The 26,891-nt window shown below is 38.4% G+C and overlaps 2 protein-coding genes across 2 annotated transcripts in view; one reads left to right on the top strand and one right to left on the bottom strand.

The window, feature by feature from the left end:
• The window catches only part of LOC100747027 (alkaline phosphatase, tissue-nonspecific isozyme-like), a 188,662-nt gene that overhangs the window by 114,993 nt on the left and 46,778 nt on the right, over positions 1-26,891 (top strand). The window lies entirely within an intron of this gene.
• LOC100746075 (caspase-like) overlaps positions 10,805-26,891 on the bottom strand; it is a 37,899-nt gene continuing 21,812 nt past the window's right edge. Inside the window, exons 4-5 of the mRNA XM_003493778.4 lie at positions 20,196-20,319; positions 10,805-12,073 (exon numbers count right to left, since the gene is read on the bottom strand). Coding sequence (XP_003493826.1) covers positions 11,802-12,073; positions 20,196-20,319 — 396 coding nt within the window. The 3' untranslated portion in view covers positions 10,805-11,801. The remainder of the gene's footprint in view (positions 12,074-20,195; positions 20,320-26,891) is intronic.

Here is a 26,891-nt window from a genome sequence, read left to right as displayed (position 1 = left end):
TATTATACAGAGTGCTCTGTATAACGAGAAATATAACCGACTATAAAGTGATTCTACCTGTAAAATGGAATCGAAAGTGTAGAACGGACTTTTTTTTGGTAAGCAGAATTGTTTTTTAAAAAGCACAGAGTGTATATCGTAGCGAAACATAAGTTCATTATTTAGAATTTTCAGTGTCTCGTTTTTCTCGACCTCGATAGAGCACGAAGAGCTATGCCAACATTAAAATGTTTTATCGATACTTCAACAAGGAATGCTCTTTTATCCTGAGAAACAAAGCATCATCTTTCATGAAGAGGATTGCTCATCCGTTCATCGCGTTAACGCTTTCAATTTGCTTTCAATTTATTTACTCATCCCCTTATAAACGCGATTAATCGTTCAATTTGCAATCGAATGCGCAGTTATCTGACCTTAACCGTCGAAAGAAATGGAGGAAACAAGCGAGGGTGTGATACTCGAGGAATTAAAGTTCTGAATAAATAACCGGATTTCCTTCACTTTCCGACCCTCGTTCATCCTTCTCTCGGTTGGTCTTTCCGCAACGTTAAATATTTTCATATCTCCCCAGCCTTTCAAAGAACATCCTTATACAATGAACTCGCCCACTAAAATTTCTTGACCTGTTCACCGTCTATCGCTCGAATACTTTATTTCCCTATGAAACGAATCGTCAAACGTTTTCCAGTAAAATACATCTGCCATGAAGGAACATTGTAACGATCGTTGCAGTAAATACGTTGTAAAAGCGGAGAAAATGAAATGCATCGCGATGCCAGGCTTCATTTCATTGAAAGCTTCTGTTGGATTAAGAATCTGTCGACGAATAAAATTTCCAACGTTCTTGAACGCGACGCACGGATTTCAAATAGACAGTGGCGACGCGCATCGTGGCGGGCTATTTATCATCGATCCACGGAAAATGGGTCCTCGCATCTTCGTCAAATCTTTATTTTATTATTCACGCGATCCTCATTGGCGATATTGCAGGGACACTTTTCCGCTCGATATCAATATTAGACCATCTGGCATTCCATTAAAATTCGCATCACCAAGAGCACTCACACCGTGAATCTATTCCATATTTTCGCGTTATCGATAGACGACGATTCCCGGGTGATCGACCGGAGCCAACTTCCATGCTATAAGACGTTGCAACTGTTCCGTGTACCTACGCCGAAACACTTCTGCCAGATTCCAAAGCTTGTTCGTAATAAGTTATATCGACAATGCGTCGCGACGGATGATTACCGACAGCGTAGTCGGCGTTAGGCGATAATGAAAATTCAATTGCATATGTAAAATAATGCGACGTAAATACGGCACGAGCTTTACAATTGAAATTTTATGAAATACAAGTGCAACGGGGAAATGAAATTAGCAACATTTAATATTTACTGCGTCGTTCGTATTCGCATGACGATCTTCATTGAAATTATATTCGATATTAATGGATATTTTTGGTCAGCGCAGAGCTGACTCGGCAAATAAAAGATATTATTCTCGATAAACAACGTGCGATCGAAGTGAAACAATTCTGTGGTGCTTAGTTAACGACTCGACCATTTACATACTAGTGCCGTTTGTTATTTCTGTTTGAAACTTGTACATCGTCAAATTAAGTATATTGGTTGGTTTCGAAATTACTCGTACGTTCTCCATTACTTTTATTTTTATTTTCTATTAGTCGTTTGCTCGCTTTTAAGAGGCAGCGGGGAGAATCGATGCATTTGTGGGATTTCTCCAAAGAAGTTATTATTTCGGCTATTCTCCAAGTGAATTTAAATTAGATGGAAGAAGTTGAAGAAGTATATAAAGTAGAAGTTGAGGAAGTATATAAAGTAGAAGTTTCGGAAAGATAAGTAAAAAAACACAGATTTTTAAATAGGTATAGTGACGGAAGAGTAAGTGTAACAAAGTTTTAAAGCTCAAAGTAATGCGCCACTCTCCCCTTAAAAGTTCCTTCAGACTTCACTCGTTACAGTGGTTAACAGTAATAATCTGTAGAGTTTATACGTAATAAAACTAAATATTACCTCGCTATTAAATATAAAAACGATATTAATAGAAAGCTACGTATTTGAAACGATCGATACGTTATTTTAAAAATTACTGTTTCAATTTAACGCAGATTGCCGTCGAAAGAACGATGCCGCATCTGACGCACGTATTGTTCGTCTTCTCTCAATTAATTTTGTTCTTACGACTTATAAGCTCGATCATCCTCTTTATAATATGGGTGGTATCGAGTACATAAATAGTTTACGAGCTGCTCGTAAGTTTTTTTTACTGCATCGCTTGTTGCTTCTTTCACAATTTGGCGTAATTGTATGAAAGCTGCATAACCGTACGAACGCTCATGCTTTAAAAATCGATTTATCGGCATGTTTGGGAATTCGTGGTTATTCACCGCTATTATAATATATTAATTATCGATGCTTTCATCCTGTCTCATAATTGTGCATCTTTTACAACCAATGCTATTGAATAAACATATCCATAAAATATCGTATCGTAATTTCCTTTAACGCGTACCTATTTACTAACTAGACCTGAACGATGTTAACGAAAGAGCTGTTTCTGCTGCGATTAAAGAAATAAATCTATTTCATTTTTCCTGTCGTAGTTGTTAATTCTTCTCGTTAACGTACACGTTTAGACAACTATTTTGAGATACTTCTTTAAACTCCTATTTCCTTCATCGACATCACTCTTCTTTCCAACGTCCTTCTGCAACATTTTCTTTTCACCATCGCCATAAAGTACCTTTGAAACTGCTTTTAAACGGCATGTTTTTATACCCTCGCTCGTCCAAGAACACGTTGGCATAACTCGGTTGTTCCATTCGCAGAACGAAAGCTCTCGGGTATACCGTGTGTCTGCTACTGAAGCACAACCGTGTGATCTTCTTGTCCGGGTAATTCGGCAAACGAAAGCTCGACGCTGTACAGGCACGAGAAGCTTTCTCTGTGGATCCAATCGAAACGCGTTCGAGTCAACGTAACACCAGTTACAGTAAAAGGATTCGTGATATATCTACTACCTCTTCAGACTTCTGCACAGCTACCAAGTTTGTGCGTGCTTATTACGCTTTCTCCAGATAAATTACTATCGAAAAAACATGTTTCCACGTATGAACCAACGAATAGAATTTCGAACGATATTTTAGTTGACAAATCGTCAAAGGAGATGATAGTTTTATGGATCGCTGTACGCTGTATTGTACACAATACGCGTAGTTACGTTTTGTCGACGAAGACAGATTAAGTTCCACGAGTTTCTAACAGCAAGAACCAGTGGTATAAACCTGCGAACATGATTTAACTTAGTTCTGAGGTAGGTTAATATAATACAACAAAGTTAATAATATGTCGTCAAAGTTGTGCGAAGATACAACTGATCTCTCTTCTGCGTTGCATATATTTTACTTTCGATCAAAGTTCGCTTAAGTACGAATCGTTTATGAAAATATTCAAAATCAACTTAGTTCGAATAGAATCGTTTTCGTGAACAACTTAACGAATTTTCTCTACCAGACACGTTTGTTTTGCATCTTCGCAATGATCACAGAGGAAACAAAAGTCGACGTGCAAGCGCGAAACGATAAGATCTGAACCACGTACAATACCTGTATCTCATTGTTGGCATAGTTAAATTACTGGAGAACTTTTACGTTATCTGTTCTTACAGTTCCATTACGTGACAAACGACGTGCTCTTTTAAATTTATGTTACTTATGATTCCATTGTTGCGAACAAAATAATTCTCCCACATAAAGTACAATCTAGCAGCTAGCTGTTTTCGTTCCGTCGCGTCGCTTCGTTAGCATACATTATCTATGAGTGACCCCAGCGAAAATGAAACAATACGTCGCAAAAGCCGATGTACGCGGTTCTTGTTTGACGGTCGAATATAAATAATACCCTTCTAACATATGCGCAAGTCGAATCGTCTGTTTCTTGACCAGAGAAGCCGGGCATGGAAAAAAAGAAGAAGGAAAAGGGAAAGAAACGAAAGGAAGAAAATAAGTGGGGAAACGGACGAGAAGCAGGTCGCGGATATTTTTCAAACGGGCATCATCTACCACTTTGCGGCTCGTATCTTTTTCATACGTTCATTTGTAAACATATATGTACGTACATACATCCATAATGACGAACAGCGCGTACAATCTGTAGACATACATATGCAAATAGAGATTGTTCATCCGAGTGCCCGCGCGGCCGTACGCGCTCGTACGTCCCATCCATATGGAAAAACATTGCAAGTTTAGATTGATGAGTATCTCGTTCGTTTGTCAGTCGAGTATCGAAACTCGCATAGATTGCGTTACAAATAGATATAGTTCAAGAGGGAAGAAACAAAAGTTGTAACATATAAGTGCAATATCAAAAAAGGGGGTATACGATTGGTCTATCATATATTTAAGTTCGAGTTTTCTCGGGATAGTATAAGTTGTAAATTTAAGGTATAAATTAAGAATCGTAAGAGTGCTGGGGAAGAAAGAAAGAGAGAGAGAATGTAAGCTAGAGTGTATGCCTTGGTGACGTCAAAGCTAAATGAGTAATGGAGTGGGAGAAGGGTGCGAGGGTTGAGGGTTAGCATTTTTTGACCTGGGAAGACAGACGTTGCAAGCCAAGTGTTAGAATAAGACGTTGTGAGCGGAGTGTGAGAATAAGACGTACGAAGATATTGTGGTCAGTCATTGCATTGGGTATTGCTCGTTAAAATAAAACTAAACTTCTCTTCAAATAGAACATCCTTTCTTGTCCTTACTCTAGACTATTAAGATACTACATAAGTTATAAAATCTCGCTAACGAGGATGGTCTAGCGTGCGTGATCCAGCGTAAGAGATCTCTGGACTTGAATGGATTTTAGAAATATCTAAATATCGTAAACGTTGGGAAAGCAGGATCAATGAAGGATACGAAACAAATCTGACGTTTGGTTAATTTACGGTGTATGGCGTATGTACGAACTCCGTTTGGTAGGTGAGTCGAAATAAAGGATAACTCGAACGTTATAGATCAGGAACAGATTTGTATCGTTCAGGAAACTAAATGGAACTAAGTGGCTGCGTTTGACAATCCTACGATCGTTGTTAACAGGGAAAAGTGCTTTCGACTGTTGATTTAGTTGACAAACTTTATGCGATGTTGCTCGATACGAAGGTAGGATAGAGGAGAAGTGAAAGCGCATTGAAGTTTCTGGCAAAGTTTAACTTATAGCAGAGTCGCGAAGTTCGTAGAGTTGATTGGATAGCATGTAGCTACGTTAAGACGAATTACATGGCAATCTTGTTATATTAAAATTCCAGAAATTACATTTCGCTTAGAAACGAGTTATTTTGGTAGTATTGCAAACAACGCAATATAGATCGACATTTTTCATAGAAAGTTCTATAGGATTGGTTGGAATTCGGATATTTTCCGTGAAAACCGCTTCCACCATATACAGACCGATGGTTTTTCTTTTTTTTTTTTCTCTCTTTTCGAGAAAAATAGAAGTTTGCGTGATACCAGTGTAAAAGGCGTACGAATTAAAAATCGTAATGCAATTTACTGGAAACACCAACTGGCACGAGTTCTCTCTTTTTCCTTTTCAAAGCTATGGCAGTTATGCCGCGAACAAAGATCGACGAAATTTTATTTCAAAACCCCGTGTTGTTTGTACTGTTCTCCATATTCATTCGGCATTTTGAAAACTCGATCAAACTTTATGTTTACAGTTAATTTATGTATTGATATTCGTATTTAATGACCAAGTTCTTGTAAATTGTTGGAATTCGAATCGCCGTATTTATTTCGCTCACTTTTCCAGGGAAATTCCTTACTCCGAAACTTGGTTGATTGCGTAAAATACCGTGTAACGTGTAACTGCAAACAATACTTTACCATTTCATAGCCGAAAACCGGGCAAAACCGATTCTCGCTTGCAAGTTACATTTCGATATCGTTAACATCGTCAAATTTCCATTGTTCCCTGGTTAATTCGCGTTCTGTGCGAAAACATCGGTTCACTTATACTGAGCAAACATGTTCGCTGTATATTCACAGAACACTTTAGACTACGTATAAGAAAGTAACTAGCAAGTATAGTTGCTTAATCGTTTCTGATAGAATAATATTCGTAACAGAGAGACAGTGACTGGATATATTCGTGCAATTCTCTTCAAATCACAACTTAGGAACAGTTTCCAATACTGGAGCTTTTGAATATCATAATGGAAATTATATTGCTTGTTTTCCAAGCAATCAATCAAAACTGTCTTCCCTTTACCTTGTTAGGTGCGTTGCATATAGCCTATAAGAACTACTGTTCTTCATCAATCAAGCTTGTATTTGTCTCAATTAATCATACTAAAATACAACAACTTAATCCTCAATTTATTAACGGTAATAATCCCAAAGCTGAAATTCTGTCGCACTAATTACCATCGAACGCAAATCATAGCAACTCCAACTACGTTATTACTTTTTATGTCAGGTATGCCAAATTTCGTACATTTTATGGGATTAACGAAACTGTACTGAAACTACTAACTCTTTGACTATAACGACTCATACGAGATATCGCAAAGCTGCTCTTAGATATTTTTAGAATCGCTAACCGATAATTTCAGTGCAGATCGGCCGATGAACGATGCGGTTATCGTAACTGGTAGTCCTCAAACACACGGTTTCTCTAAGTACCTCTTACCTAGATCTTCGTCCGATCGAGCGTTGATCGATGAAGGGACAGAAGCACTTGCATCCTTTGACGAAGCGAATCAGTGATCCGCTTAGTCTCAAGTAGTTCATCTTCGAGAACATACTTGCTCGACGGCTACAGGGACCGAATGGTTCGACTTGTTGCCAGTTCACCAGATGAATTATTGAATTGAAAATTTTGCTGACCGGTGATCAAAGGTTTTTCACTCGTATTCGATAGAAAGAATCGATAGTATGCAAACTAGAAAACCCTCGATTGTTTACCGACGCGAGTTTCGTTTTCTTTACGATGAAATATTTTATCATCGCGACAGGATCGGCGCATTGTTGTTGGTGCGAGTAGTACACCGTATAGCAAACGTATAGCTTAATTCCATTGAAAAGTATATCCATGTTCACCACACCGTATAGAATATTGAAAAGTTAGATATGCGAAAAGAGAGAGAGAGAGAAAACTGAATGGATGAACAAAATTACGATGTTGTCACACGCTCAAGAAAGGCCACCCGCTTAGAAACAGTAATAAGGTAGACGAAACATCCTGCATGCCACAGCTATCGAAATAATAACAAAACAGTAACTGAATAGCCGCCTCTGATATACATCCGACGATAACCCCTCCAAAGAGACTAAAACATCAATGTAAGAACCCTCCTAAATTAGCGCTCAATACCTTATTCTGTTGTAACACTTTGAACCGTCACTCTGTTGGATTTATATAATAAAATTTCCATCATCTTATACGAAGTTCAATTTCTTCACCTCATTCGTGAAACGTTCGAACTGCGACGCGAGGAGATTACCGGCGATCTATTGGTTTCGTGATTTCTTGTGTCTCCGACGTGACAATGTCGATGTTAATCCAGATTCCTTAATACGTTCGTAGTAGGTAGCCCGCCTCGGCGCTAATAATATGGAGAGTTACCAGGATAATACATATTCACGTAGTAGAATAACAAAGTAAGACAAACGAATATTACGCGACAGAGCTCATGTAAATACTCGTGTGAAATAACAAAAATCGTGTGAAAAACAAAACTGCATCGTGATGTATTGCTGAAAGTAACGTAACAGGCTTCCCAAACGAAACGAGCTATTTTACAAAAATAAATGGCCAAATTTAAACGATATCTTCTTGTTAAATAATCACTTTTCGCCGGTTTAAGAGCTACAGAAATTATTGCTTCCAAATTTAGCTGAATTTAAGCGATTAATTTTTCAAAATTGCGGGTCGTAGCCGGAGTCATAATTTTCAAAGTATACGCTTCCACTGTATGAAAGGAGAAAAAAAATTCCCAACATCCGTGAACGAAATTTTGCTAAAACAACGTCGATGTCGCCTTGATACGCTTTGTCTATTGTGTTCCTTTGCTACTCTGAAGCAGCAAGCCGAGAATTGTAACCCGCATAACGAAACCCTTTAACCCAGCCTCAAACGAGCCGTAGATCTATCGTGCTCCGTTTGCCTGCAGGATCCACTTAGCACAGTGGAAGACGGGGGTGAAGTGAATGAAATCGAATTGTCATTGCACGGTCAAACAGACGTCTGCATCTATCCTGCATGAAGGACTTCGTTTCCCTTTGATAGGAAAGTAGTTCAAGAACCGTACGGATCAGTCTTTCAGCGACCAAGGATTTCTGAATCTCCTGAACTAGTTCGTGAGCGGTAGGCAAATACGCCTGATTAACTTAAAAATGGTCTATTAGATTCGTGTATAAAAAAACAAATCGACTTATTACGATATCTCGTTTTCTATAATTAATAAGATAATTATATAACTTACTAATCCTTTAGTATCTGTTAGCGGAATACGATATTTCATGGATGTGTTCCATTGATGCAAAGCAAATGCGTTAAATACGATTAAGTTGATCTTTATTTAAAGCCAGTTTTATTTGTGTTACGAAACTAATACTTGATACATATATCATTAATTCAATTTCGATTTATTGAAATTTATATAATAACCGGATAGATGTAGCCAACGATCGGAATCGAAAGTGGCCATATGTTCGCAGAGATGATTTTCCAGAAATTGGATCAAATTATCCCACTCGTACTCTCTCTCTCTCTCTCTCCCTCTCTATGATGTTTTACCGTACGAGGGAGACAGAATATGTAGAGTGTAATAAGATACTGTAGAATTGGGTCATCTTTCTCTCTCTTTTTCTATCTCACTCCTAATCATATATTAGATCAGATAATCAAATATATTTATTTTTGGTATTACTTTGATCGTACGAATGTCAATGATTTGACTAAGGCAATCTCGTATCTATAATACGAAATAAAGAAATTATATTTCTTTTATTCTAATACCGGGTGGAATTAAATCGATGCGGATCGTAGATGATGCCGAGACCTGTCTCAAGTTGCAGGAATTGATGTGGATAACTGCTGACCAAATATTCCGATGCTACATCATTTATGAAGATTCTCGGTCGATCAGTGTATGACTCGAAGTCACGTCGAAATTTTATTTCTATCAATGCTTTTGGATTTATCTATGTGATTTTTCTGTATTTTCCGAGAAAATATTCCTTTATCGTGGCTATCAGTTTACTTTGATCCAATAACATCTTGCGTTCCGTAGTCTCCTGATGTTTTGCCACGACTGATTGTACCGGGTCTAGTCCAACATGTCTCTTATATTCCTCTGGTCGTTTGTTTCTTCCATTTCTTCCAGCTTCTTCGATATATGTGCTGTATATGTATTTCTCGCCGATGGTTTGGAAAGTATATAACCATACCATGCTTCAGCGGGAAGGTATATATTTATGAGGGTGTTTTAACGGTGCGTGAACTGCAATTTGGTAGACAGGGTGCAAAAAAAGAGCAGATCTCGTAACTCGATTCGAAAAATGTTCGTATGTTTTAAAAGATTGCGAGAGCAAACGAAAAAAGAAAAGAAGTAAAGGAAGAAAAACAAACAAACACGAGTGGGACAAAGGTGATAAGGATTTTTCAACTGTTTTACTCTGTCATTTCGTCTAATTAAAGATATTCCGCTAGATTCTCGATTTTATATGCTATAACAGTTTGCTATCTGGTTGTTAATAATGTAGTAATCGATACTCTATGGCTTTATGCAAATTACGTCAAAGTTGTGATATAATAATTACGTTGGTAATTACAGTACTAATTACAGTGTTGGCTTAACGACTACGATAGAAATAAGATATATAGGAAACAAGTGGCGTTAATTGTAATTTAATCTGATAACATATTAATATAGGGCTCTACATGGAAATTATATCCAAATCGTGCAATTTAAGAAAATTGAACTGCCACCATCTGATTTACAGTAACCAGTGCAGCAATCGATATTTACTTGATAACGGATGATATGGTTGTCGATTGGTACAGTACGTGTAATATCTCACTTTACTTTGAACATGCGCTGACGCCGATATTAATATAATAATATATATTGGTACTGCGTCGATATCGGGAATATTGATTCCAACACGAAATGTTTCTCCAAGATTTATTAACGACTTAGTATAACTGTTTATTATACTTCATAGAATATGGTAGTTCTTTTTTCTTTTTGTGGTTCAATAAAACAAATTTCTTATATTTCCAAAAAGATTTTACAATGCGTAAAATTTATATTATTTTTACAGTACATTTATTTCAAAATTACGTTTTAAAAATTTTAATTAACTCAAGTAATGTTTGTCTGAAAGTATCCTCGGCGTAATTCATATAGCAAAAGCCACGGACAGACGGTAGATCTTGTCACGCTGCTTACAAAACACGTCTGACAATAAACTGCTGTTTCCGCCTGTTTTCTTACGTCTCTTCCATGTTTCTCAACCGTTCGTACGATCCAATTATACTTTTTTCCCCGAGTATCTTCTAACGTATGCTCGGATTAATATTACAAAACTTTTCAGTAGTTCCATTAAATCTGTTTAAAGTCGTTGGCCGACGTTCCCTCTATTACGAGACGAATGAAAACTTTCTTCTTAATACAAGGCAATGATATGGTAATGTAATTACATTTCAAAAAGTGTAGCTTTCAATTACATCGATACACATCTGGAAAGTCCTTAGAATTCAGTGAAATAAAACTTCACTCTCGTCAATTCTGTTACATCATTGTGACAGAGGTAATTTATTATCAATTACAAAAACATACATATTTTAATTATATATGATCATTATTTGTACTTTTACGTAATTTATCGAAAGCAGTAACTAACCGTAAGATATTAAACGGATTGCGTACAAATTTTAATTACGTTTACAAATCACAATGCATCGATATTCTTCGTAATTCATATGTAGATTATGCTCGGCTGAACGATGATGGCAAGAAATTAATAGAAAGATAAAGACGTTTTCGCGTTAAATTTTGGAACGTACGTGCCCCGGAAATATTTGCCTACGGTTCCTCACGCTCATAAAGGAATTTAATTTTTATCGTCAACATCCTCGTAGAGGTGTTCATCTTTATATAGCGCAAATGGTTGTTTACGACAAAACGCACGTCGGCATAAAACACCGAAGAACGAGTACACGCGGTAAAATAATAAAAATATATCGCCACGCATTCGTTCGCGACGTAAAACGCGCTTGTTTAAACGCCGACCGTAAAGTGACTTTTAATTTGTTTAAAAACGGAACGAATTTCTACGGGTCGTATCTCAGAAAGCGAGTTATTTACTGCATTCATTAAACTCCGTGAACAGCTGCAAATGAAGTAATGCGCGCACTTCGTTATCCGCCCCTTATATATCGGTCTAAGGACCGAGATCTTCTTTAAACTTGTACAACGAAAATCTACGGCCGGCGCTAATTAAAATTATACCCTCGATATTCCCTCGCGAGATTGAATTTACATTTTCACGTGGTTCGTTGCTCAATCACGCCAACTTTCCGCCACGATCTTTTCATAAAAATTCGACGTACTAAGGAAATAGCTACGGGAAGTTTAATCCGCTTAACGCCCAGCAACCGAGAATCGAGTAAAATATCTACAAAATACTCTACACACGGTTCTTTACATACGTGTGCATGCATAAACATATAAATCTGTGAATTTACGCCTCGCTTCAACTGAATCGCTCAATAACCGAATTGCTATTTTCCGCTTTTATCCTTCGCTTGGTATTCGAGTGGTACATTGTCGAAGAACAGCAACCGCGTCAACATGGAAATGAGGGATGGTACCTGCTTCTTCTGGTGGAACGATTCCTTCTCCGGGTTGAACGATTGATACTCGATCGAAACACGTCGGACTACGGCAGTCATCATCCTTAATAGATCATGGGTTTTCCAATTTTTATTCAGCTCTTGACAGAGAGCCTGTATGAACCAGGAACCATTTTCCGGATTTCGCCACGAGTAAAAACCTGAAATTCATAAAAGAAACTCTTTTCTTTTTCTGATGAGAAACTCGTTTCACTTTTCTCTCTCTCTCTCTCTTTCTCTCTCTCTCTCTCTCTCTCTCTCTCTCTCTCTCTCTCTCTCTCTCTCTCTCTCTCTCTCTCTCTCTCTCTCTCTCTCTCTCTCTCTCTCTCTCTCTCTCTCTCTCTCTCTCTCTCTCTCTCTCTCTCTCTCTCTCTCTCTCTCTCTCTCTCTCTCTCTCTCTCTCTCTCTCTCTCTCTCTCTCTCTCTCTCTCTCTCTCTCTCTCTCTCTCTCTCTCTCTCTCTCTCTCTCTCTCTCTCTCTCTCTCTCTCTCTCTCTCTCTCTCTCTCTCTCTCTCTCTCTCTCTCTCTCTCTCTCTCTCTCTCTCTCTCTCTCTCTCTCTCTCTCTCTCTCTCTCTCTCTCTCTCTCTCTCTCTCTCTCTCTCTCTCTCTCTCTCTCTCTCTCTCTCTCTCTCTCTCTCTCTCTCTCTCTCTCTCTCTCTCTCTCTCTCTCTCTCTCTCTCTCTCTCTCTCTCTCTCTCTCTCTCTCTCTCTCTCTCTCTCTCTCTCTCTCTCTCTCTCTCTCTCTCTCTCTGTACGTATATTGTACATATGTGCATGTTATAGGCAGATGCAAGTAGGAACGATCGCTTTGCGCGTTTCCAGCAAAATCATAGAGTTTGTCATAAGTGAAACGTTTCCATCAGAGCTATCTCTCCGTAAAGAGACGCTGTGGGTTGCAGAAGTGACTTGCAAGAAATAGCGTTTCAATTCGAGTATACTATTAGGTTTGCTCGAGGAGAGCATTTATGCGGAATGTAGGATTCGGTGTTGTTGAATACCTTCGCGAATTGACTATAGTCTTTCGAATTACTTCTGCTAAACCGACCAACCATTAAGGCCGATCTTTAGCCACCGGTTACGCGGACGTTGTTTATGAAACCAACTAATGACCTCATCAAGGACCGTCCATCACCTAAGAATACGGCATCTTTATAAACGCAATCAGGCAACAAAAATAAGAGAGAGGACCAAGTAACCGACTGCTGCTCCTACAAACTCGTTTAGAACTGTTTAATCCAGGAGTTTCGTTCGTGGCTTTTTCGATTTCTTGCGCGTTCATGACTTGCTAAGAAGATAGTAGTAGCATCGGAACGAGAGCGAATTATCATTAGTAGGAGAAAGGAATATATGGAGTGTCGCAAATGTATGCAGCTATTTAAATGGTCGAATACGAGGCTGATAATATATGAGAGTGATATAGCATCGTGCAACGTAGAGCATTTAAACGGCTAAAGATAATGATGTTTCATCTTATATCATATATAATGTTATTTGCATTGTCGAAGTTTATGTTTATAAAATCTTTATAAAGTTTCACGAACAAGTAACGTCAGAAAGCAGTTTCTTCCAACTAACCCGGTGGATAGCATCCTTTTTCGTATACAAGCTCTAGCAAACGATCTCTTAGAAGAAATATTCTACCAAAAAATTTGGAGAAAAAAGATTTCCACCGCAACGCCTCCGTCCTATTAAATTCTTCCATTGCGTTCACTTGGAACGTACACGGAAGCCATTACGGCGGCAGCGTCAATTATGATGAACGAAGACTGAAAACGTTAGAGGCACGCGAAAGTTTCATCTTGCAGCTTATGATGGATCGAGCGTTAGATGAAAATATATTTTCCGCGGGGGCTCGAGTCGCAGCAGCAGGAAAATAATTGCGGTCTAACAATAGGCGGAAGCGGCAGAGACAAAGGGAAGGAAGGCGTTACCATCAGAACGCTAATGCAACGTGGAGAAGACGAGTACTGGTACCATTGTCGCGTTCCATAATCGTCATCGTTCGCAAGAAACATTTTCGTTATGAACGTGCCGAGACACTAGCCATTCGCGTTTCAATGTATAACTGATGTACTCTAGAACTTACGCTTGCCATACATTGTTACCATATTGTTTAAGTGACAGTCGCATCGAGGATAGGAGCCACTGACGCTTTAAAGCAGATCTTTTCACGAGCAACGTGTTATTCGATGCTCGCCATGTCTGGAGAGTTGAAATGGTAAACGATGTAAATGCATAAAGAGAAGAAATAAAACGATTTTGTTAGTGGAGTGTATTACAGATTCTACGTGAAATATGACGAAAAGGATAGAAGTTTAACTTTCACGTATCTTTTTTTTCGCAATATTCGAAACAACAACCCCTTAGATACTTCGGCGACCGTAAGCCTAACTTTCGAACGATCAGTTCGGCCGTAGAAATCGATTTCAGCGAAGATAATCTGCGATAAATCCAATACCATTAGAGCGTATCGCTTCTAAATCGCTAATCGCTAATAAATCGGCAATAAATCACTTGCAGACAAATCAATTTCTTAAAACGATCCTTCTCGAGACACGGAAGAATCGCAGCTGCAGGTCCAGTCGTGTCTCTTTACCATTCGACGAGAGAAGAAAAGAAAAAGTTCACGCGATGAGCTGAAGTGGAGAGCGTTCTTTAAAAGCAGCAGTCCTTCTCGAAGTTTTTTCGTCACCACGACGAATCGTCTCATCGCTATTCGTGGTACTTTTCGTTCGAGCATCCTGCCTCTCTGGCAGCCACTTTCTTCCTCGATATCGATCACGATAGGCGAGGAACGAAACGAATATTCTCTTAACGCAGCTGTTAGGTATGTGTACACGGTCTGACCATCACGCAAATCACGATAAAATAAACGAAGGCTTGCAAAAATCCGATAAGCGAGTGAACGTGCATGCCTCTCCATATATTGCATAGCGCTCGAGATATATCAGATAGGTTAAAATAAAAATGGTTTAAAATAGTCTGAAACGATGAAATAAATCATTGTTCCGAATAAAAAGATAAAAAATAAATTTTTAACAGAATGTACCTCTAATTGACGATAAGGTTTATAATGCTTGCAAAGGATGTTTGTTTCGTTTTTCTAAAGAATTCTAAAAGAATGTCCGAAGAACTCGCTTGTTGTTTTTCATACTATTGGAAAAAATGTCAAAAAGTTTGACTTTTACAGGTGACAATACAGTTTTAGTTTGATGAAAACGAGGATCGTTCTTCTGCAGTTGCCAGTCGTATTTATGAAATATTCATTTAATAAAATCTTGCTTAAAATAAAAAATAAATATTGACTTAAAAATGTGCGATGCACCTCTCTATAATTCAGTCTATTTCTATTTCAAGAACGCTTTGCGCAACGTATCGAAAATTTTGAAGCATACAATCTCCACGAAATCGTATATTTATCGAATTTTATCAGTATAGTACAATTAAATAACTGCATAATTGGTTTCGTTGGACGTGTTATTTTTTTAGGAAGCTTTCGCTTCGCTACTTCGATCGTAGAAGTTCTTAAAGCAATCATATTTGAAAAGGATCTCATTGCACCGTTAATATGGAAATCTTGGTAATTCTTTTATAACTACGTATCAATTGGCAGATTTTCAACGTGACGTCATTGAAAAAGATATTTCACTGATAATTGTTTCGTTTCAGTAAATGTGAATTTAATTTCGCAATGTTCGATCGTGCTTCAGTCACGATTGTACGAATCCGAGATCCAACCACTCTCATGGATACGATATTCCCTGTGCTATTGAACCGGACTTATATTACATGGAATACGATCGGTTGTAACGATGTAATTATGAAGCACGGTGGAGTCACCATTTATTATTTGATATTGCGGCCGATATCGGTGCCGGTCGATTCACGAATAAACGCGCAACGCCGTTCGTGTAGCTCTACTTGTCCCGCAACGAAATCTGTAACGATTTCTGTTGTCGTCGGAATATATATAACAATGATTTACCACGCACCGAGCTATTTCAAAAGCAGCTGGACGCTTCTGTGCGAGAACATTTCCACGCGAACGTGCTGACACCGGCGTAAAATACATACAAAGCTGGAAAATGTTATACGCCAACAACGAGCCGCTCGCTGCTCCGTGCTATGTGGCCACGCGTTTTCACCTCATTCAATATACACGGAACAATCACGGTTCTTTGTCACCAGAAACCATGAGAATGTTATCAAATAATTTTGTTAACAATCTGATTGGCCGTTATCCTGTTTGCAGCTCGAGAACATGCGTATTTAGTACCCGTATACATATAAATGGGTTCCTATGCAGGGATTGAGATTATTATTATTAAGAGACGTTGTTTTAACTCGTGCGATATTCCCAGTGCCGTGTATTATTTTCACGAATATTTTATAGGACGGTTTGACGTGCATATCGAATCGATGAATATAGATCTCTTTGGTACATTTTTGAATTATTTGCTCGGAAGAATTTTTTATCAGCATGGAACATTCTACTTTCCAAAAATATGCGATAAATCCATAAAGCCTGATTTTAAAGGTAGAAACGCTAGGACATAATTAACGTTGCGATGATCAAACGTTGAACGTATTTAACGTACAAAGGCCAAATACACTAATTTTCGATCTGTTGTCCACGCGACTGTAGAAGGTTGTACTACACAATGCTTTGTGACTAATTTTGACTATATCGTTGTCCGTTTTCCCGTCAATAGGATCCGTTTATTTAACACGTGACGCAAATCAACCGCGGTTAACGATCCAAAATGACGCGCAACTCAATATTTTACTCTGTCAATTCGATGACGCGGTCGAGGAGATCGATGTTCGGCCGGTGACGCGAGTCAATGATATCTGCGCCAGCCTGGTCGGAACAATAAATCTGTCGTATCGCTGCCGTCCACGAACAATCGCGACAATATCGCTTCTGTTATGGATCGTTGCCTCTCTCCTTCTTTATCGAAGGAACTGTCTGAACTATAACGGAACATCGTGACGTAAAGTTCCCGACTTTCGCCTGGGGACAAAATTTTAATCGCGCCGCCTATTCAATTACACACTCCCATAGCGATAATTAGCCGACATTGTCGAACGTCGAGCTTTCAATTAAATTCCACGCAACAAATTTTCCGGTTTAATTAAATTATGTTCTCCGCACCTAGTTATCCACCGCTATTCGCTCGCTTTTTTCGACCATTAATTAAAGGTCCCTTACGATTCGGTCTTTTGAACGAAAACATTCTGCCGATCGAACCATTTCAAATGCGTCGCTTAAGTCGAGCGGTTGGTTATTCCACCGCATAAGAGGTTGAGTATTTATTTAATGTATTTGCGACTATAATAGCGACGTTAAGCTTTAGTATACTCGTAGCTATTGTTGGAAATAGTGAAGCAATCTCGTCGTCTTTGTTTCGGCATTTTAGGATTCTCTGGAATCTTACTTTGAGGAGAAGCGATTCAATATCCTGATTCTCTCAAAAGGATATTCCATTACTTTTAAGAAGAGATATGTACGAGAAGAGCGTCTGATTTCGATATTTTTCATTAAAAATTGGGAAATTTAACCACTTCCTTTCTTATACTACTATATTAATTCTGTACCATTGTGTCGATTTAATTAATTTCATTAAACGTAGGTCATCGTATTCTTCTCAATACAAAGCATAACTCTGTTAATTATGAAGTTCATTCTGTACTACTTCTTCCTTTCAAAATAATTTTTCGTAATTTCACCCGCGGAGGAAATATTTCAGCTTGTGTATTGTACTCGAGCGATGATATAGTCTGGGTAGGTTTCACCGTGGCTGAACTATGCGTTCGTTGGATCACAAATGAAAACGTCAGCGACCATTGTATTACTTTAGTAATATTTAGCAGAGACCAGTTAGGTAATTGTTCTACGGATGGACATTTTCACTGATGGGAAAAATCCACCTGGTGGTAGGTCAAGAAAGGTCAAGCCGGGCTTGGCAACGGTCTCGACTCGTCGTCAACGAAAACCAGCATTTTTAAATCTTCCTTCTTCGTTCGCTTGAAAATGTGCCGTAGAAAGTAAGCGGATTAAAGAAGGACGAAGCATAAATGAAAATTATTTATGCGACATCCTGGTGGGTAAACGGCAAACAAAGACGCTTTGTAGCGACGAAATATCGCGCTTGTACGTATTTATGTGTAACCAGCTCAAAGCAGGTTACACGCGATTAACGTAATAATTCGTGCATGCAATTTGAGTTCGGGTGCTTATTACGTTTTCCCCGATAAATTAGCACGAACGAAGAACATTGGTCCGGACAGCGCCGTGAAATATTCCTTTTGTTCTTTGTTGCCAAATATCCACGAGGTATTAGCAACTGCGGTTGCGTGTCCATTTGTCGAATGATTAGGTATTATTCAATTTGTTAACGGTGTGCAAGATTTCGGATAAAATTCGCGTCTCGTAATAGCATACAGATAAGGGAATACTTGAATTAACGTACGGACAGAAATATGTGTACGGCATCTGGTGGTAAATTAATTTTATACTTCATCTATAACACGCATTTCTGTTCAGAGAAAATGAGGATTACTAATGATAGAAGTTTTCACTTACGAATCGTCTCATTCGAGTGAACAATTACATCGTAGAAAATGTTCAAACCGACTTCCACTGTCCCGAAGTATCATTTGAATGATTTTCTAGATCAGTTTTCAAAGCCGGATCTTTCGTTTGTCAGACGATTGCCCTAACCAATTGAGCTATTCAGAACGTCGATAAATCGCTGTTCTCTAAGCTTAATATTCCAAATGACTGGCTGCCTACGATTGTAGGTCACCCACGCGCTGCTACGACCTATCGTTTAAATCTACATAAGCTAAATCGGATAAACTGATATTACTGGTTACGTGTATCCGGCCAGGTTACGCGAGACGAAGATATCCGAAATTATTGCTAATGCCTTTGCGCATTGATTTCAGATTCTGCGGCAATTTAGAGGTTGCCACGAGTGTCGTTTCGCGTTACAGCTTGAACGCTCTGAGCCTTTGAACGAAAGTCCAGTTTGCCTTTTTTCTCAAAATCGACGTCTATTCTGTAGATCGTGTACGATATTTTAGTAAAAGAGTTAATCGATAATTTTTCCATATAAAGTTAAATTTATCTCGTTATGTCAAGTTTCCCTTTAACTGTATAAAAGCCTTCCCCATAAGTTCGTAGTATTGCATGAGAAAGGTAATAAATGAATGAGGAAAGTAATATCTCTTATGCAAAGTTGACACAATATTGTAGTCCCTTCTGAGAGACCTCTTTAATAGCATTTGCACGAGTTGCTCAAAGAAATTCTTTGGAATAAAGAATTTTTTGACATCACTTTTATTGTTCATTTGTTCTTCGTCTTCGTTTAAACTATCTTTACCGAGTTAATTTAAAAGATAATCATTTATAACTTAATTTCATTCAAATTGTTCTCATAAGAATGTTTCTGCGAAATAAGTATAACTAACCTACATATTTTGTCACGATAAGTTACTAGTAAAGAGTTGTAAAACGTTATTGAAGTTAGGAGAATTTTGTTCTTTTTGCCTTTCTTACCGTAAACTGACCAATCATTTTCTTGCTTGTAAGGATTATTTTACGGATCTATACTCATGTACTGTTTCCGGTTTGCTGCATGTATGGTCGATTTAATGGGATATCGCTCTGACAGACCTGATCACATTGGCTGCTTATTCATATTTGATTAAACCAGGTGCGACTAACCACCTAAATTTGTATATCTGATGTTCCTAAAAATCCACGAAATTTACATGCTTTTAATTATAAAGTTCGTAAGGTACGTTTCATCCGTGCTAAATCATGTAATACGTTTGCATCGACCCGCCACATTGCGTACAAACATCCGCGAACATGACAAGGAAAGCCAGCATAGAAATTTATACTCCTTCTATTCTTTCCGGCTATTGACTTGCAAATGAAGACCCGACAAGAGCGTACAGGAGCGTGAACAGAAGCACACGCACGTTGTCGCGCACATTGAGGAGCCAAACATCCATTGAAACGCGAATTCGAGAAGACAATCTCTCTCGTGCTACCGAGAACAGGGACGTACTTTGCCCTCGTCGAGCACGTACCTGGCTCGAGCATTGTTGTACGTGTCGGCTCGTGAAATAAGGAGTTCGTTCACGCACTCGCCAACAGAACATCCACGCAATGCGTTCGTCAATCATTGTATACGTATGCATACCTATGCGTGTGTACGTGTAGGTATGTCGAAAGTATAGGTAAAAAATGTAGAATACATGCATCATACCATCATAAGTGGAGTACGCGACCATAATATCCGCATGGGCAGGGAGGCTGTAGGTAGTACCGGGCGTGGAATCCGTCTCATGAATAATTTCCACCCCATTGTCCAGCTTCGTTCCACGGCAAGACTGTGAAAAAGAAGGCGCATACGTGAGTGACCGAGTAACTCACGACGTTTCTTTTTGTGCGCTCGTTTAAACGAAACATGATATTTTCCTTCAAAATGCTAATATCCGAAGTTGAACAAAAGGAATCTGTTAATGATAGTCGGCGTTTTGAATTGCGTTACGTTCGTGATTGATATTGTTGTTGGTATTTGTTAGGGTTTATCGATAGAAGTTGATATAAAGGCAATCGATAAAAAAGTTCGGCTTAATATGCCTATAGCACTTGGTATAGAAAAGAACCTCGTTACAGATCTTCCAGTCGAACTGGTTACTAGCTATTCCGCTATAAATCACGTTTTACTTAACTGCGGAAATAGCACAATTGGCGTGCAGGTTCTGCCCTCGCTCGCCATAAAGCGGAATTGGCAACCGGATGTCATAAATGCTCTTTCCAAATTTACGACGGACGTTAGCCAGTTGCTACAATGTCGAGGCGTGACTTTTTATAGAAATTTGTGACTTCCGACAATATGTGGCATGTATACATAAGATTTAATCGACTAATCGTTAAATTCAATAGACCTACTTTACACGGTAAGGTAAATTAAAGTAAAGTGAAGTAAAGTAAAGTTGCCCTTTTGATCTTTACGTTACTGCGTCGTATACATTTTTCATCTAACTCAACAGAATTTTACGAAAATAATTTTCTTCGAATTAAGGGGTAAATGAATCTTCAAGCTGTACAGATCTTTCAGCTGTATAACTAAACGATATGGCAAGCACGGGAAAGAATTTAAATCAATCAAAAGTTATAACTGCTTTATTACGCATCCGATTATGTAAAAATCTTCCCCAGCTTTGTCGAATACAATGATTACAAATCCCTACACCACAAGTACATCATTCTACTACTCATCCCAAAATAATATCCCCCAAAACCAATTCTCCTTAGCAATCAGTACTCTCTGCGAAACCTGTTCACCCACTGGTTATGTAAATTTATATTATCTCTTCTTGTTTCTTCGTTTATTTGTTCTCACTCCTCAATTTTTCAATTGGCGTTCTCTCGGAAGAGGAAATATGCGTCACGAGCGCGTCGTTGTTTCTTCTATGCATCATGGGCATGTCTTCTATGCAATGTTCTATGCGCGAAAGGGACAACATTATCATGCGAATTTCTGTCACAGGGTTCGCGCGGTTCGCTCTCAGGATGACAAAAATTGCGAAGCTGGACGATATGCGACAGCGGTCGACTGAACACGAATTCGACGTGATACAAATAACGATCTCAGAACGTTTTACGGGACGAGACGCGCGAACAAAGCGGTAAAATTTACAGATTTTCCGCGGTCGTTAGTCGATAAAACGTGCCCCGCCCGTTTGATTTATGCGGCTCTAGCACGAGCAACGCCGGATTAAAACGCACGCTGAATTATTACGAAACAGGACCTTAAATAAATGCGCTATCTGTGATATCGCAGAACACGTCGCGCGAAAGACTCATAAATATTAGGTTTCTCCGTCTGAGATATGGTTTTCTCAAATAAAGCTTTAATCGAAACGCGTAACCTGTTTCGAATGTCACCATGTATATTTATATTTGCGTATATTTATATACATCTTAACTATTAGGTTGTCCGTAAAGTTTCTTTCATTTCATAAGTGAAATAATAGATGCACAACATTTTTTGTTCTATACTATTTTATTGAATTACCTTTGATCCATTTTATTCTATTACTAGAAAATGGATCATACATGAATCTGTAAAATAATATAAAATAAAAAATGTTGTGTATCTATTATTTCACTTATGAAAGAAAAGAAACTTTTCGGACAACCTAATATATGCATAGCACTACTGATGTTTCTGGCATTGTCGAACTTTCAGAAAATAATGCGAAGAAATTAATTGCACGATGCGAAAATATATGTAATATCCAATCTAATTTAATATATATCTAATAATAGATTTCAAGTGAAAATCATTGAAATGGTCTATGCATATGTCAAGATATAACCGGAAACTGTTTTATCATCAGAGCTGAATAGTCACGGCTTCTACACTTTGTACTTATTTCAAGCGTTTCTTTTGTGAAGAGTTTAATGAGTACAACGTTCTAAAAAGACTAAGGTGCAAGCTTAGCATATAAAGAACAAAAATTAGGAATTCGTGAAATCGCACGTAAGTTCGGACGATCTCATAAAGTTGTATTAAATTTTTTACGCGATCCTACTAGAAATGGGAAAAATAAGAATGGTGGACTTAAACAGAAGTTACCTTCTCATATTGAAAGATAAATTGTTAAAGTTACCAACGATACATTAAGAAGTTATGCAGAAATTGCGAAGGAATACGATCTCAACTTTTCTGGTTGGACCGTTCAGTATGCCCTTAAATGTAATTCGAACATTGCAAGACAAAAAGTAATGTCCGCACGTATACCTTTAAAACGCCACAAACTAGTCGCTTTTGAATATGCTAGTGCAAAGATGAATAGGAGTTGGAATAACAGAATAAGTTAATTTTGAACATTCATAAATCGTGAGGTAGTTTTATGTTTAATATTCTCTATTTAATTCAGGTTATTTTCTCTGATGAGAAAAAATTCAGTTTGGATGGTCCAGATGAATTTTAATTCGTATCGCAGAGATATTCGTGAACGTGAAAAATTCTTCTCTAAGCTATTATTTTTAAATAAATTCAAATTTCATGCAAATGTTTTTTGGAATTTTCGTACGATATTGGTCATATTTAGGAATCACTGCTTGCAACTTCAAAATACTTGAAAATTACAGTGGTGTTATTGTTACGTTTCGAAAGAAATTACGAAAGAACAGAGGAGGAAGGTACAAACAACAAAATAAAAGAGCGTAGCGACTGGGTAGTTGTCACAGCTTCGGTTTTCAAACTTTTCGTTTATTCTACACGGTTCTTTGCTTCACCGAATTCACGTCGATCCTCCTCTTTGTTCTTACACATTTATTCCAAACGTAATCACGTCTGCACACGAGTTTCCGCAACTTAATGTCATGCGTGATACGTCCACAACGTGGTACGTATTCGAGAGCTCGTTAAACGAGTTGTGAAGTAACCTCGTCAACTATAAAACTCTTTCATGTTCCTTTGAAACGTCGTACGGATAATTAACTATGTCGACTTTTCCACTTCCGTTAGCGCGCGCGCCGCCTCTCCACTTGTCGCGAAGAACCGGAAAACCCAAGCGTTAGTGCCTCTTCCCGCTAGCGAGAACGAGCTTGTTCCCTCAATCCTTACGTGTCCCCTATCGTCGAACTCTTAACTCTTTGTGGCCGGGATTAATTTCTTGTAACGAGAAAGTTTCTCTCCGAGCAAAAGGTAGAAAAATGTAAAAAGTAGAAGTTAATGAACGCGTGTTCTCGGATCTGACTTCGAATTTCCTGGCGGTTACGTTGTTTCAAATAACGATGGAAACCAGGAAAGGATTAAATTCGAGCAATGGAAAATTCAACGGTAGGGAAAATGTGTGTTAATTTATTTCAGGAATCAGGAAGCGTAAATTTTCAGTGTTTTACGTTAATGGCGTTTGCGGGATTTTGGATATTTTTGAACCGTCAGCTGCTCCACCATTAGATTTCTTATTTTTATTGTGACTATGAAATATTTTCAAACACCCCATTGCGATCCATCACTTGTAACAAGTACGTAACTTGTGCACCGGAATACCTCCTAAATTATGCACTGGTTGAAAAATTGTTCTATACAAAAGTTTCATCATATAACGTACGTGCTTTCTTCGTAAATGGGTGCATTTCAGAAGATCGACCGTTTTCACCTTTTTCTATACGGGGCATTATAGTTCTTACGACGCTGATCGAAAGAATGTAAAATTCTGGCCAATCCTTTTGTGTTTTGTTATAAATTCGATAACTAATGAGGTATCTCGTATCGCTTATCGAAAACCTTATCAAAAGACTCGCGTGTACGTGTCGATCTAAAGAAACAAAATTCCTACAGAAAAACTAACTTCTCTGATTAAAACACAGTATCCATTTCAACGATGACGTATTAATGTCTTTTTCATTACCGCTGTTTCTATTAATTGCTCTCGCATGAACTCAGACGAGCAATATTTATAATTCTACACATCGTCAACGAGTTCATCGCGTCAAATTTGTTTTGCGATTTTAATTTGCCCGCGAAATATACGTCGCTGGCCGTACTGTTTATAGAAGCCGGTCGTCGAGTGTTTCTCCATATTACCAGTTTATTCTGTAAATTCCGTGGTTGGTACAAAAATGGCTCGGCATTTCCAATAACCGATTGGAACACTGTTAACACGAATGAGCATTTTCGCAAATCTAATTGTGGGTAGCACACTGTACCGGAAACACAACAAAACGTTACGTTGCAACAAATTGATTTACGCCCAAACAGCTTGTTTTCCAAGTTTCATTATATCGCACAAAACATGATTTTGTAGCCGCGGACTCCAACAGATGAAAACGATTTGAATGTATGGATTTCAGTTAAACGGAAAGCGCGAAAGGAAGTAGTTTCGACGACCGTATGAAGACTTATCGGAAAAAGAAAGGACGGAAGAATGGCGAAGATCGCAAAACAATAACGAAATGGAAGCACAATTTTCTCCTGAATAAACAAACTTCTTTCTTCGCGGTTATCGCTTTGTCCCTTTTGCATGGAAGTAGTAATAATTATTCAGCGCATTATGCGATTCTTTCGACAGAGTTCCATTATCTTGTGGGATACATAAGCTGTTTGCTTCGACTGGAAATGATAAAACGTTTCAAACAATGGCCAAACAATGTCCTTACAAAAATATAATGCTTCGCTGTTGCTGATTTTCAATGGTCTCGAGCATAGTGTTTATCAAAAATGTATAACTATTCAAGAAAGAATAGAATCGTTTCTTGTACGTGGCCATGGATAATTATCGTGTACCTTTGAAAGGAGATTTGCAAACAACAGGATGGAGAAATAAAAAAAAGACTGTTAAAAGTTATTATTTAAAAGTACTTGGAAGATTCAAAAAATTTTACGATCTCCCATAAAACGGAATAATTTATTATTGCGTCCCGCTGGATTTGTCTTTACAAACGTTATCGTATCATGAATAGGAAATATGGTATTCCGTTTAAAAGAAATTTACGCGACTTTGAAACCTTCCTCGCTACTCCACACACGAGAAGCTATATATTCTAATATATATTACATACGATATATTATACTTCTTTGACATGTTCACGTTTTTCCGAGATATGTGTTTCGCAGTTTCCAGTTAAAAGAGGCACCATGTACATATAAGTGTTTTGCGGAACCATGAAAGAGCTAAGAGACACAACGTTTCCACCGTAATGCTCTTCGCGTTGCAAATCCTCAAAAGATCATCCCGAAGCAGATAAATGGAAAGAGAGCCAACCTGGATTACATCGCGAACGAAATCAAGATTTACGTTATCGTCGTGTGAAATATTTGCGTTATCCTATTGCCTCGTCGTCGCTTTATAGCTCGAGCTTTTCCCGTTTCTGTTTTGAAGATCAAATAATTTTTTAATAATTCCGCGATCATATTGCAGGCATTCAGATTTGTATACACACGAGAATCGTGCACGTCCTTTTTATTTATAAAGCTACCGTCGTATGTGCTATTAGTTGCGCAGCCGCTTCAATTGCCAGCAAAATTACTCGGCACCGCTGCTGCAAAAAGCCCTAATGAACGAAGTATCATGAGAGTTGAAGAACCGAAACATTCATGGGAAGAATTTAGTTAGGTATACATGCAAACCATAAATACAAGTTTCTCGTTGCTTTTGCTACCATCTATCGTATTTACCTTCTGTAAATATTATGTCTCCGTGAATCTCAAACGAACGTCGAAAGGCGAAAAATTGATATTTTTTATAAGAAGTTACTCAATTACTCGGATATTGCAAAAATTCATATATATGTCGGGTTTACATTAGAATTAGGGTTAGGGGCGTGAAACGAATCTTCGTTTGGATTACACGTCGTCGTTATGCAATAGAGAAGACATTGGCTAGTGCAAATACGATTATCATAGAACCGGACAAGTAACCGTGGAGAACCGGACAAGTAGCCGTGGTAATTAGATACCCGAGAAACTAGTGACAATGATCCTAGGTTCAATAACGAATCCGCGGTCGACGGGATGATAGGTGAACGTGCTCACAAAATCCAAGTCGGCTGCGTAATGTTCACTGGTCGTAAAGGATTACTCCTTTCATCAGTGAGATCGCGAACGAGAATGTCTTTCCCGTCCCGATGATGCCACAGAGGAAAACTATAATGGGGTGTGTCTAAGGACACGAGATCATCGGATTCGTCGAGAAAAGCCTTCGTTCAGAAAGTAAGGGAAATTGGCGTTGCTGCTAAATGGTCAATCTCCATATTGGTGGTTAGAAAAAGATGCTAGCGGTCCTCGGGGGAAAGTTGCTAGTGGGAGACGCCGCTCGTTGAAAAATATGTCTCCCCTATTTTCCCGTGGTTGGGACAAAGACTGTTTGTCTGTTTGAAGGACTTTAGTTGACTAAATCTTAAGATTTATAACGGGCCCTCGAGCTAGCCGAACATGTAC

Source organism: Bombus impatiens, unplaced genomic scaffold (genome assembly GCF_000188095.3).
Source record: "Bombus impatiens unplaced genomic scaffold, BIMP_2.2 scf_1293, whole genome shotgun sequence".
Classification (NCBI taxonomy): Eukaryota; Metazoa; Arthropoda; class Insecta; order Hymenoptera; family Apidae; genus Bombus; species Bombus impatiens.
Note: the sequence above shows the minus strand (reverse complement) of the source record. Positions and strands in the feature narration are given on the sequence as shown.